This window comes from Linepithema humile, chromosome 4 (genome assembly GCF_040581485.1).
Source record: "Linepithema humile isolate Giens D197 chromosome 4, Lhum_UNIL_v1.0, whole genome shotgun sequence".
NCBI classification, from domain to species: domain Eukaryota; kingdom Metazoa; phylum Arthropoda; class Insecta; order Hymenoptera; family Formicidae; genus Linepithema; species Linepithema humile.
Window position 1 is genome coordinate 17,536,539 of NC_090131.1, and position 13,869 is coordinate 17,550,407.

Genomic DNA, 13,869 nt, shown 5'->3' on the forward strand with positions numbered 1-13,869 from the left:
GTTTTGCTCCATTAAATATTTTCTACCTGTCAATTATCTATCACGTGTGTACCGACTGATTCATTGTCACAACACAGAGAGACGAAGATCGCACAGCTCAAATAATTGGATGTTTACTAACGCCGTTTTGGCAAATATTGTGGTTGAAGTAAGAACCAGTCAGATGAAACAAGTCTGAATGGTAACATAAGAAAATTATAGTTATCTGAAATATCGATACATTAGTATCATCAGAGAGAAGCCTGAGAGCGGTCATCCCCCCCGATTTAGCTGCAAGAAGGTTAGGGTAGGTTAGGTTAGGTTAATGTCAGAGAAAAAGCAAAGTAGTGTTATATCCTAACAAGAAAAGAAATATTTATAAAAGTGAAAAGTGAAAAAGAAAGCATGTCTCTATTTCCAGCTTATTCAAATGTTAATTCTGAATCAACAAGTTGTGATAATGCAGGTAATTTATTTCAAATTTTAATCAATGTTTATATTCAAGAATAATGACATATGTAGTATTTTAGTAAATATAAATATCTTATTAATATTTTTCTTATTATTTTGTTCCTAAATGAATACACTTTGATATGTATAATATATATATTTCTTTTAATTTTAGATAATGCTACCACAGAATGGTTATCCAATTCAAGTTTTCAAACAAAAGTGCAATTGAAAAAAGATTCACCTGACTTATATCTGTATTCTTCATCCGATGAATCTTTACATGATGCTTCTAATGCAGAAGAACAAATACAATTTAAAGCAACTTCTTCAAATGTAAAAGTATATCAACATACAAAGCAAAAAGAACTTAAAATTGATAAAACACAAAAGGCAGGGAAAAAAAAGCACACACATGACAATAAGCGATTCAAACCAGAATACGAGCAAGATGTTAAAAATGTGTACTTTGAAGACAGGCATAGAGATAAAGGGAATAATAATATAAATACATTTTCCTCTAGAATGAGACCATTTTATGATGTTAATAAAAAATCTATTGGTTTTGTTAAATACAAGCAGCCAAAAAAAGATGCATCGCACAGATATTATGTCAAAAATATTGATTTTGTTGAGGCAGAAAAGAAAAAGGATACAGTTATTAAAAAGACATCTGCGAAGGAAATTTTAAAAGAAGACCCAGAAACAGATGAAAGTTTATCTTCTTGGTGCAAGAATTTAGAAGAGGAACAGATACGCAAAACTCGAGAATATAATGAGCAACTGACAGAAAATCCACATAATATTGAGCTCTGGCTGCAGTACATCAATTTTCAGGTGTTAAATAAAATTCTTTTTTAATATTTAATTTTTATTTAATTTTAATATTTTCGTCATAAATAACATTATAATACTTTAATATATGACATATTATATAAGACTAAACGATATCTAAACATTAATTTTACAGGATACTCTAGTTCACTATCAGAGACACCAATTGGCCAAAGATACGCGTCGAGCTACAATATTAAAGAAGTTATCTATTGTGGAAAAAGCGCTTGAAAAAAATGACTCTAAGGAATTATTAAAACTAAAATTACATTTTATGACAGAGTTAACACCTTCTGATGAACTGTCAACTCAATTGGAAACTTTAGTTAATAAAGACTCAGGGAATATTGTATTATGGCAACACTTTATTATGATCACACAAGCTTCACTGGCTATATGTACTGTACCTCGAGTGTTGGTTTTATATTCAAAATGTTTTAACATACTGAGACAGCGTGCAAGAACAAATCCTTCTGTCTATGATGAACAACTACTATGTAAGTAGCAAAGCATTTAATCATTACTTTAATTTTATTATATGAATATTAATTACATTTGTGTTTTATCTAGATATGCTGTATCAATGCTTAATTTTCCTAAGGCATACAGGATTATGGGAACAAATGTGGGAAACAATACGCCTAAACCTGAATTTGAATCTGGATTTGAACAGGAATAGTTTATCTTTTCAAGGACCAATAGATGAAAAGAAATTAAGTAAGCATATACAATAATTATGCAAATGTAAAAAAAATTATAACAGTAAATAAAATGTCTAATTAATTTTTTTAGGGAGAATTTAATGGGAGAATCTTTTGTTGTAATATAATATTAACACTACTGAGATTTTCATAATAATATTCATTTCCAGTTGAAATGGAAGAAATGATAATCATATCACAATTACCGCTTAATCAATTATGGCAAAGGACGGAATCATTGAGAGAAAATTGTCATTGGATTAGTGTGACTAAGGACGATTTAGAACTGGTTGGAGATTCTCGAAGATATATTTTACCAGACGATGTAGCAGACTTTGTACATCCAATTCTCTCTCGTAACTCAAACTTTAAAATGGCTATTTATTCTTTTTTGTGCTTAAAAGTACCGCTTCTACCTTGTCGAGATTATTATATGAAGGTAAGTTAAATTATTTAATACAAAAGATTTAGACATATTACATTTATTATTACAAAATTACATTTTTACAGGAGTTATCATTGAAAGATTTCCATTGGGGAGTAGAATCTTTAGAAGTATTACTTCCATTCATGTATCCTATGGTAGGCGAAATGGCTGGTCACAATCAAAGAAAAGAATTGTTGAAGGATGTTCTTGAAGGACGATTAACATCGGGTCCTCAATATCTTCAGTTTCATCCAGCGCAAGAGCCATACTTAGATTTTGTACGTAAAATATTTCACACAATCGCGGAAAGCTTACCTTCGTTGCAACGAACGAACATATATGTTTGGTGGCTGCGATTAGAAAGATTGGTAGTTTCCCTCAACAAAGATGAGCCCAAATACGCCAATAAGTAAGATTCTTATATATATATATAGTCCTCTGAAATTAAATTTAATTAACATGTAAGTTTAATTATATTTTTCATTGTAGAGCAAAGAAACTGAGGGCAGCAGTAAAAGAATTTTTAAAGAAGGAAGAAAATAGAAATAATTTATATTTTTATAAGGAATACGCTTTGATAGAATTGGAAATGGGCAGATTCACTAATTGCATGAACATTCTTGAATATGCCATTCAATGTCAAGAGACATGTCCTTCTTCAATTACGGACATGTCTGAAAGAGCAGCGCTCTTCCATGTGTACAGGACGTTCATCGAGACTTTACTTGATACCAGAACGTACCATCAGTCGCACAACAAATGGATATTAAAAATCTTTGGTCAAATGGTACCTGACAAAAGTGAAAATCAGGACTCATTGGTGGAAGAATATTTACATTCGTACGTAGAAAAATTTCTGGAAAATCCTCCTGCTGAGAATATAAAAGATACTTTCTTTCTATCAAACTTGGAATGCGATGCGATTGTATGTTATGCGTACTTCCTGTATGTCAAATACAATCATATTAAAACTGTTATCGATGTATTGAGGAAGTGTATCGATCATTCTGTGGAGCATCCCTGTTTACAGGTAATTATCGATTTAATATTCTAATAATGCAATTAAATCTGCTGCTAAGAGGGAAATCTAAATTGAAACAATTAATGCACAAATTATTTTAAAATTGTTGCAGGAAATGTTATACGAAAGCCAAATTGCAATTTTGCAATTACATTACGAACGGACTCAGAAATTGCAGGATATGTTAAAAGAAACACTGAGTGCAACCTTAGGCTTATATCCGAATAATTTTTATGCCTTATCTATATTTGCTATCATAGAGGTAAAGCCGTTATATTAATATAATTCATTGTAATAATTGTGTTATTTATATAAGATAATTTTATTCTATCAATCTACAATTGACAAATTGTTGTTACAGAGTGAATTGCCGACCTGGAGATTCAACAGTACGAACACTGAAATTGAATTGTGGAGAGCCATTGCAATGTGTCTGGCCGCTCGCAGACGTATTGATATATTAGTAAAACTTGATAATCCTGATGCAGTGAACGCTATGTTGAACAAACTGTTATCGTTTCATCAAACCCTCTCTAGGTACAATATAAATAGATTTTCATAACATTCTAAATTTAAATGAAGTCATATTTATATCTATACATGTATATACATTGCAATTTTACATTACAAACAGATGCATTACATAAAATTGTTTTTAGGACACCATCGACCAGATGTTGCCCATTACTTTGGAGACTGTATATGCTCCTTCTTCGAGAGCACGAGCTGTGCGAGAAAAAGGGAGAAGAAATTTATCATGAGAGTGTTGCACAATGTCCATGGGCAAGAAGCATTTATATAGATGCGGCTGAAATAGCACCCCAACTTCTCACACAAATTCAGGATCTTATATGCGAAAAAGAATTGAGAATGCACGTCACACCTGAAGAATTGGATATTTTGCGTGGATAATATAGTTACTTAATATTCATAAAAATGTACAGTGCTGCTTGTTTTATATTAATTTTCTGTTTTACATAATAAATTTATTATAGAAATAATATACTTAGAATTTTTATAGCACATACGTTGAAAATATGTAAGAATACAGAGAGCGTGTAAATAGTTATTCATTCATTGTGTAATTAATTTATTTATATTAAAATATGTATATAAATTAAAAGCAAGATAAAATGTAAAGTATTTTTATTTGCTAATATATATTTGCATAAATTGTTTTAGAAAATAGTTAAATATATTTAATAATAAAATCTTTATGTTACAGCATCACTTCTCTATAAAATTAATACATTTTTATATGATTTTCAAGGAGTTTAGAACAGTCTGGGAGCTCGTTCCGCCAATATATATTTTTTTCCAATAACAAAACTAACCTCAAATTCACTGTGTGACACTAGCAGTGCACTGGTCTATGTGAAACGTCATATAAAAACGACATTTTAAAAACAATGATAATATGAGCAAAATGGCTTGAAGGTTGTTTACTAAATAAGAGAAACATATTGAAAAGTTATTATTTAATATCGTGAAATTTTGATCATATTTGTTATAAATGTTATTATGAAAACGCACACCAACTAAGAAAACAATAATAAATACAACTGACCAATTTTGTGTCAAGAATTCTTGAATATTTTTATTATAGTGTTTTATATTATAAATTCTATAAACATACATAATCTCTCAAAAGATGGATTTGAAAGCTGTAGTTGTTTCTGGAGAAGCTCCAGAATCTGATGATGAGGCTTCAAATATTGTCACTGTACGTTATTATATTGTACTGTATCTTATAATTTATGCTTTGAATTTTCAATTGACACAGATATTATATATAAATAATATATAAATCTTGCTGTTTGCAGGGTTTAGGATTTCCTACTACACGAACACCATCAACTTATTGTGGGACTATTATCTCAGGTGAAGCACCAGAATCTGACGATGGTAAGTTTATTACTTTTATTGATATTTTATTATTTACATAAAATAATATATATTTTTTAATTTACAGATCTAACAAGTTTGAGTAGCGTTAGTGGAGCAATAGATGCCATGACATGTCCACCTTACGCAGATTTTAAAATACCAAAATATAAAAAAAGTTCTATCAAATACAATAGCTTGCTTCACAAAAAATTACGTAAGTAATATTTTAAAGTACTTATATAATTGTTTTCCAATTTGTATTATTTTTTTTCTATACTTATATTCATGCGTTATATAAAATATCGTAAAGCACTATTTATTTTTGTTAACATTCTTTTATTAATGTTACAGCAGTACAATGTGCATAACTATAGCTAAACAGTATTATATAAGATTGTTCAGGTGTGGAATATCAATAACTTAATTTTTTCCAGTAATCCATATCTCTATCTTACTCAATTTCGATTTTACTGCCTCTAAAACTCGATCACATAATTATAGTATCTACCTAATTTATACTGTACAAAAACAATTCTCTCATAAGTTCTTATAAAACAGCATTCAATATAGTTTTTTTTATAGAAGTAAATTATATCTCAAACTGAAATATACACGTATCGCTTGTTGAATTTTGAACATCATTTAAATTGACATATGTTAAATCTGAACAGACGAATGCAATGAAACCTTGGACAGAGACATTCTGCAAATGACCGAGGGCGCGATCACAACCAGCGTACAAGAATTGTCGGCTGTCAATCGACAATTGCTGCGAAGTGAACTGGTGTTACAAGAGGCTGTGTGCCAATTGCGCAATGCGTCTAGTCGAGTGAAAGATGCCTCAAACGCTCTACGACAACTTGTAAACGACAACTTCTTGCACTCCATTAAAACTTAACTTCTAAAATCATCAATGCGTATTTACTTGTAAGACATATTTGTAGCAATGATTAACAGGCATACGTTAATATACAATGCCATTTTCGTATATGTACCACGCATTAAATGCAGGTAATAGAAAATGCACCTCTTTATAATCGGGGACATCGTTGAGCATTAATCTTTGCTTTAACTGGCAGTACTATTTAATATGTTCTTTTATACTTTCTAGCACATCTTAATTTATTTCGAGGAAGTATTAATCACTTCAATTCATTATAAACTAATTTCCTAAAATCGATTTGCGGAACTAAATGTATTGCGCCTGGTTTAGCGATATATCCGATCGATGACAGTTCAATACTAGTCGTTGCGCTTTTCATTCCCGAATTTATGTAAATTTCATCGCAATGTTATGAGAAATGTAAATATGTATAACAGGGCCGTACAAAAAGAGTTCTTGGGGCCCTAGTGCAAAGGTAAACCCTATCTGTTCATAAATTTCGTATTAAAAAAGCTTTAAGGGGTTTAGAAAATATAAAAAACAGTATAATTAAAATTATATTTATTTATAAACGTGTACATTTTAAAAAAAGTAGAATTTAATCAAATTGTACAAAACATAAATAGTTCTATAAAATGTAAATATATAGAACATATATAAATTTATAAATATAAATGAATATTATTTGTATGTGCAAGTTAAATTGAATAAAGATTAATTGAGATAGAAACAATAAAAAATAGACATATTTAAGTGAAAACTTCGGGACCCATTAGCACTGGGGGCCCTGGTGCGGTGCATGCTGTGCACTCCTCCTTTGCACGGCCCTGATGTATAATGTAATTAGGTGCATAGAGATGTGATAATTACAATACGATATATATATCAAAGAACGATATTGAAACAGGGCATTTCTGTGGAGAGTAGACATACACTTGTATTACGGTTTTAGAAAACGTGTTGTAAATGCATATTTGTAATTCTCGAGGATTCTTCGTGAATATAAATATGACATTGCTCGTTATGTGGTAACTATATATTCATAAAATGGAAATAATATTTAGTACCGTTACGTGTATGCGTAGTCTTATCAGAAACACCTGTTGGTTTTCTTTTATGCAGGTTTCCTTGTTTTTTTTTTCTTTTTTATCAAATGCACAACTCTGCTTGGTATCAAAGGGCTGATATCGACTTTTTTTGTTCTCGCTATTACGTCACTAATGTTAGTGTACAATGAATTGGTGATTTTAATGGGGGGGGGGGGTGGTTTTTGTTTTCCCTATAAATTCAGTCTTAATTATTCCATCGATCTTCGTTGAACTAAATCTTGGTATGACGTGTATCTAAGTAGAAAAATCTCGCAAACAAAACACGTTCCCATCGACTTGATATGGCAACATCGCGACAGAATATCCATTTCGAAATTATTCATTTAATTTTCCTTTTTATGCGTATTCAGATAAGTTAGCGGCTAAATTGCGTATATTTATTCTGTCGATATAGCAAGGTATCTTACGCTGTATTAAAGCAATTCCGTTATGTTTACTAAGGATGTAAAGTATTGCCAAAGCATAGTTGTGCCACTGAATTGTGTTGTATGTGTGTGTATATAGATATTAAAAAAATCCTACAAAAGAACTTAGAGCTACTACTTCCTCTATATATAAGACGAAATCTATACATTATTACAATATTAAATTGGTGAACTTAAGCTGCTCACGCCTCGTATCTCTGTACAATATATATCTTCGTCTCTGCGATTCTCTATGTTCCTCGTGTGCGAGGGAAAATATGAGATCTTCGTCACTGATACGTGCATTTAGTTTCAGCAACTAATGCGTACGTTCTCAGTTACTTTATTATCATGTAAATTCAGATGGGCTCAATTCCAGAACAGGATTAAAGTTTGTTGCAGCTGGCGACCTTTGTAGAAGATGCGACGTCGCACTCTATACATGTTAGCCAATGTGAGGGCGCCCACCCCCCACATGGCCTACGCTCGCTCCATCTCACCACCACTTGCGTACATCTGAAGAAGAGCCATAGATTCTTGAGCTTGTCGCTTCTCCGCCAGGAATCTACCTGAGGCTTCCTTCAGCTGCTCGAGGAAAAGTCTGTAATGATATGAAAACAAAAATTAACAATGCGCTAACTGAGGATATCAATTTTATCTTAAAATAATGAAGGGAACGTTTATTTTTAATTATTATTTTTATATTATTAATTGTAGTAATTTGCATATTACTATACAAAGTCAAAAAGTAAAAAACATTTAAGGAATCAAATCTTTTAAAAAAGTTCTTTTACTTTTTTACTTTTCCTCATATAATCATTTTAATTGTTATTGTATTTAATCGTGTCTGTTAAGTTGCTCTTATTAATTGTCATTTTAATAATCATTTATTTTTATTTACCTGTCAGGCACTATATCGGCTAGACTGTCAGGATCCATGTCGCTGAGTAATTCCAAGTCGTTTCCTCCAAGCAGTGAGATATGCGACGGATCACCGTGCAACGACGACACCAAGGGCTCTATAGGTGTCCGTCGTCGTCGAATCTTATCAATTCTTGAACTACCCTCCACGTTGTCCACATCATCTACGACGATGTAGCGAGACGCTGCCTTGCTGCTTCCGACAGCAACCCATTTCTGCTCACCGTGCAACACCATCAAGCTCGTGTTCCTTTCTAACGTGGCAAAATATTCTTCATCGTCTACTTCCGTTCCTGAAAGCAATATTTATCAATGTATAAGAGGACTCGCCCCGTTGAAAGTGAAAATAAAAAATAGTTACCACAAAAAAACAGTTAAACAAATGTTATAACGGTACGTGAAAAATAATTTAATAATACTAATTAATATTAAATATCAATTGAAGATATTGAAAACTGACGATTACGTATGTTATGTTGCATATACCGCGTTACGTATGTATGTTACAGCAAAAATAAAATGACTTACCATCCTGCTCGAGTACGATGGTCAGATCTGCATCCACGGGCAATGCTAGGCGACTGCGGGCGATATTGGTCAACTCCTTGAGCGACGAAGCGGTGATGCCTTTTCTCCGCTCCCTGCTGTGATCAACGATCTTGTAAGGATTGCCCATCCCCTGCGTGACTCCCGTAGTGTCTGACATTTTTCCTCACGGATGAGCAGACCTCAACTGTCGCTGGTGATTCACGGATCCTTAACTTCGCTGGTCGCTGAACTCTGTCCGATATCGCTTCACTGTACACTGGAATTTAAATGTCCAGCGGTAAGCGCGACCGTTTCGAAAAAACAGGATTTATTTGCTCGACGAAAAAATTGACTGCTGCTAAGGCCTGATTCTCGTTGCACATCAGTTGGTCGGCGCATCGACGATGTGTCGGGAAATTCGAACAATCCGCGCGTCCAATGATGACGGAGGTGAGGAGGAATACGCCCTTACGCGGGGTGTAACAAACACTACCACGGTGAACACAGTGTACAAATGTTTTCTTATTTCTTTTAAGGTCGACTGGTAAAAATATCTCCTCGGCGACGATGTCAGCAGCTGTATCGCTGATCCGATTTGGATAAAAAAAATCGTATCGCTCGGGAGAGAAACAAGCGGGTATGAAAAGGGCAGTGTTTAGGATTGCATTGGATCGACCTGGACTGACGAGGACTTGAGAGAGAAACTCGAACGCTCGCTACGCACGTTCAACAATTCACAGATTGGAAAAAAACCAGTGGGAGTCGGCGGTGGCGACGATTGTGCGGCGCGACAGAAAGAGAGAGAGTGAGAGAGTACGGCGCTTCGAGTGACTGAACTGACCGTGTGTCAACCCAACACTGGGTCAACGGTGCAACTACCCCTTCTATTTATACCCTCTGTAGACTCTCCCGCAGGTATATACGCGCGAGCGAGAGACACCCCAACACAGCATCCTACCCCCACCTTGTCCGACCAACCCGCCCAACTCTGCCGTGGCACCCCTACGCAAAAATCAATAACCTACCCCACTCCGCGCGGCCGCACTCATTTTTTTATTAACTTCGAAGAATTTACAAAAATACCTGCGCCGACCTCCGGATGCATAAACACGATTCACGATAATTCGCGACACGTGCCCATCGATCCGTTTCTCTGAACTTGGACAATTAAAAATAAAAACGTCTGCGGTATATGCAATTCAGATTTGACGATACAATTCCACGAATAAAAATTTACATATTTTATTTAAAAAATATACGATTAAAGCACCTGATAATTTTTTAAATATTCACATTGGCATAATTTGAAAAAAATTAATCTGCGTGATGATAACAATTGAAAATGCAATTAGAGTTTTTTGTATAATTTTTTTATCCATTGCAATGATAAATAACAACGTCTGTACAGGTAAATGTAATATTTGCGAAAAACGTTTACATATAAAAATTCATTATTATAAAAAAATATTACGTATGTATTGTACAATATATTATGCTATAATTTTCTAAATTTATTTTAACAGTATATTATTTATTAGCAATTTATTATCAATCAATTTTGTAAAATCATTAAATTATTAAAATGCATTTTTGATAAATTATGTTTTTTTAATTTTGCAATATATACTGTATCTGTTATTCATCATAATATTATACAGAAAACCTGTGTTAATAATTTTACAGAATATTAATCATTGAAAGTTTTAATAAAAGAAAGCTTCACACGTATTATAATTTGAATTTAAAATTGCAAATTTTAATCTGCTATCTTTGCATTAGGATCTTTGAACTTAGAACACAGCACTGCAGTTAAATTTAGATGCAATGAGACTAGACACTGTTTTAAGTTTAAAGTTAGCTCAGACATAGCCCAGTTAGGGCTTCTAGGAGAATCACGGAATCTATTCGAATGGAGTCAATCGTATTTCATTAAAATTTTCATATCAAATCTGGACCGAGGATGCCGTCGCCGAGTGGAAACAAAGAACCTGACGACAGTCATACATGGGAGCTAGCAGAGAGGTGCCTATTACCGATAGCATTTTCACATGCGATCGCAGTCATCCTGGCAACTATACTGAATACCTTTGGGATTTCACAAACGTCTAGCTTCGTGCTCTTCGTATTGCTATTGATTATATCCATAGGATCCACGTTATTCTATCACAATCTAAAGGTAAGAGATTTGTGCTTCATATGCTTCCTGACACAACAAATAGTACTGATACATATGTACCTTTCAAATTTTAATCTGAATACAGCCCTACCCCTTCAATTACATTTCTATCACCCTTTTTCGTGTGATTTTATAAAAAATTGTATAGACAAATTAAGCTGCAACTCGCATATCCCTTTGACGGCAAGATTCTGTGCGTCAACCTTTCATAATGTCACATTTACGAGTATTTGAAAGTTCAAAGGCCCTCAATATCGGGCTTTTCACCGATTCCTTTATCGTGCCTGATTCGCTCAACCTCCGACCTTTTTTCGCACAAACGCCGCATAATGCAGCCGTCATCATTGCACGTCACCATACTTCCTGCTTTACACCGTTTTTTACAAGGGCCTTTGAAACTTTCCCGATCGATGGCTTTAAAGTATTATGAAATTCCACTATCAGATTGTGACTCAATAAGTTGTAAACACCACACTTTCAACCACGCATAAAACGATCTTGATGCAACAGGTTACTGCAGCGGGAAAGGCGATATTAATCACAGGTTGCGATTCACGAGTCGGATATGCTTTAGCTAAACAACTGGATGACTTGGTATCTATGAAACTTAATTTACATTACAAATCGAGCGATTTAGCGCCAACGTCTACAGCTTTTTTTCCTTTCAAGGGCTTCACCGTATTTGCTGGATTCAGCAATAAAGCTGAGAATGAAGAGGTCATGCAGAGATTAAAAGACGACGCTTCTGGAAGACTGCACGTGCTACAATTGGATGTTACCAGCGAGCGTGATATACACTCAACCTTTCTTTATGTCAATGAAAACTTGCCGGACGGAGCACCTGGTATATCGCTATATCACGTTAAAGCTTCATTAAATTATCAATCTTCTGTGCAATGAATTATGCCTACCTACGTCATTACTGCTACGTTATTTCAGGATTGTGGGCACTCGTGCATGCTGCTGCTTGGGTGACGCTCGGAGAATGCGAGTGGGTGCCCCCATCTGTTCTCAAGCGAAGCATAGACATCAATCTCATTGGCTTGGCACGTTTAACTCAGGTATACAATGTCAAAGTAATTAACAAATCTTAACTCTTTCGGTGCGGAACAGCGCGATGAAGAAGCACTCTGTATAGCCGAAACAAAAATAGTAGTAATAGATGGCTGCGGGTACACATATATGCGCTCACAAGTCAAAATAAACTTCTTTCTCTGATTGTGAGCGCCTACAAGTCAAAATAAACTTCTCTCTCTCTCTGATTGCGAGCGCATATATGCACCAACAGTACTCAAAGGGTTAAGGACATTTGTAAATGTCAAACGCATTTACAAATATCAAAAGATGAGATGTTATGAGACTTACATAACACAGCAACACCATTCGCTTTCTCCGTAACAGGTATTTCTACCTTTAGTCAGAAGATCAAAGGGTCGAATTGTTCTCGTTAGCAGTCTCTTGGCGCGAATACCGAGTCCCGTCCGAGGCATTTATTGCGCGCTCAAGGTAAACTTTCTTTCTCTATTGCATCTCTTAGCTTGTCTATTTGTATAATCATTAGACTGGACGGATTAATGAAGCTCGACTGGCTCGATAAAAAAATTATAAATATACCTTAGGCCGCAGTGGAAGCTTGGGGATCTTGTTTAAGACTCGAGATGCGGAGATGGGGAGTGGACGTCGTGATTGTCGAAACTGGAGAGTATGTATCTGGTAATGCGTGGCTGAAGGACAACACCGCGCTGCTGGAACAAGCCAGAGATATGTGGACTCAGCTGGATCCTCAGACTCGCAAGGAATATGGTCAGGAATTGTTTCAAGCCGAAATGCTGGCCCTGGAAAAATACACCCAAGGACCGGAAGCAGATTTGACCGCCGTTACGAGAACTCTAACAGATGCTGTGGTAAAGACTTTCCCGATGCGACGGTACACACCAGTATCGCGTAATGAAAGATTGCAGGCATTGTGTAACCATTATTTACCAAAACCAATCTATGACGTATTGTATACAAATTAAATACTTTCTGTGTAATACGTACTGACATGTCATCAATGCTCAAGATACAGCTAAAAAAGGAATACATTTTTTTTGAATAGATTACATTATAAAAACAGAAATAAAGCAGGTTTTTTTCTTAGCAGGTCCTGTAATTATCTAAATCACTGCCTATGTAAAAGGAGTTGCAGACAAACATTGTACAAATTTAATAAAGTTACTCTAGAATGTATACTCTTCAAAAGTATAAAATTTTAATTTTTTAAACTTACGTACAAAAAACAGATAGCATATACATTATTACATTCTCATCTATTCTCATATATACACATAATGCATATTTTTTATCTTGTAACTTTTGATTTTTAGAATTAATATATGCTGGAAATAATTTTTGTATTTTACAACAAAATTTTAATTAGAGCATTATATGTGTATATATAATTATAAAGTTACAGCATAATTATATAGTTATTATATAGCATTATTAGCATATTATATAGTTGTTCATAATCTCACAGCCATTTAAATAATAAGATTTAGATTTTAGAT

At 34.1% G+C, this 13,869-nt stretch overlaps 4 protein-coding genes and 1 long non-coding RNA gene across 5 annotated transcripts; 3 read left to right on the forward strand and 2 right to left on the reverse strand.

Moving 5' to 3' along the window:
- The first annotated feature begins 286 nt into the window (after nucleotides 1–286).
- Nucleotides 287–4,552, forward strand: LOC105670221 (nuclear exosome regulator NRDE2). The gene is made up of 10 exons (XM_012363614.2): nucleotides 287–445; nucleotides 605–1,266; nucleotides 1,400–1,760; nucleotides 1,834–1,980; nucleotides 2,135–2,403; nucleotides 2,475–2,800; nucleotides 2,881–3,421; nucleotides 3,525–3,674; nucleotides 3,774–3,949; nucleotides 4,072–4,552. The coding sequence occupies exons 1-10, from the start codon at nucleotides 385–387 to the stop codon at nucleotides 4,322–4,324; spliced, it is 2,946 nt and encodes a 981-aa protein (XP_012219037.2). The 5' UTR covers nucleotides 287–384; the 3' UTR covers nucleotides 4,325–4,552.
- Nucleotides 2,431–4,849, reverse strand: LOC136999302 (uncharacterized). Its single transcript, XR_010889679.1, has 2 exons — nucleotides 4,747–4,849; nucleotides 2,431–2,829 (listed from the first exon to the last, which is right to left on the reverse strand). It is a non-coding gene; the product is annotated as an uncharacterized lncRNA (long non-coding RNA).
- On the forward strand, nucleotides 4,774–9,421 carry Blos3 (Biogenesis of lysosome-related organelles complex 1, subunit 3). Its single transcript, XM_012363621.2, has 5 exons — nucleotides 4,774–5,135; nucleotides 5,236–5,317; nucleotides 5,385–5,513; nucleotides 5,971–9,009; nucleotides 9,126–9,421. Exons 1-4 carry the CDS (start codon nucleotides 5,064–5,066, stop codon nucleotides 6,195–6,197), a joined length of 510 nt encoding a protein of 169 aa, XP_012219044.1. The 5' UTR covers nucleotides 4,774–5,063; the 3' UTR covers nucleotides 6,198–9,009; nucleotides 9,126–9,421.
- LOC105670234 (DNA fragmentation factor subunit alpha-like) lies at nucleotides 5,615–9,322 on the reverse strand. Its single transcript, XM_012363637.2, has 3 exons — nucleotides 9,145–9,322; nucleotides 8,597–8,909; nucleotides 5,615–8,296 (listed from the first exon to the last, which is right to left on the reverse strand). Exons 1-3 carry the CDS (start codon nucleotides 9,320–9,322, stop codon nucleotides 8,176–8,178), a joined length of 612 nt encoding a protein of 203 aa, XP_012219060.1. The 3' UTR covers nucleotides 5,615–8,175.
- Nucleotides 9,422–10,736: 1,315 nt separating the features above from the next.
- LOC105670233 (D-beta-hydroxybutyrate dehydrogenase, mitochondrial) lies at nucleotides 10,737–13,549 on the forward strand. The gene is made up of 6 exons (XM_012363633.2): nucleotides 10,737–11,320; nucleotides 11,831–11,914; nucleotides 11,990–12,164; nucleotides 12,260–12,381; nucleotides 12,722–12,826; nucleotides 12,940–13,549. The coding sequence occupies exons 1-6, from the start codon at nucleotides 11,105–11,107 to the stop codon at nucleotides 13,336–13,338; spliced, it is 1,101 nt and encodes a 366-aa protein (XP_012219056.2). The 5' UTR covers nucleotides 10,737–11,104; the 3' UTR covers nucleotides 13,339–13,549.
- The last annotated feature ends 320 nt before the right edge of the window (nucleotides 13,550–13,869 follow it).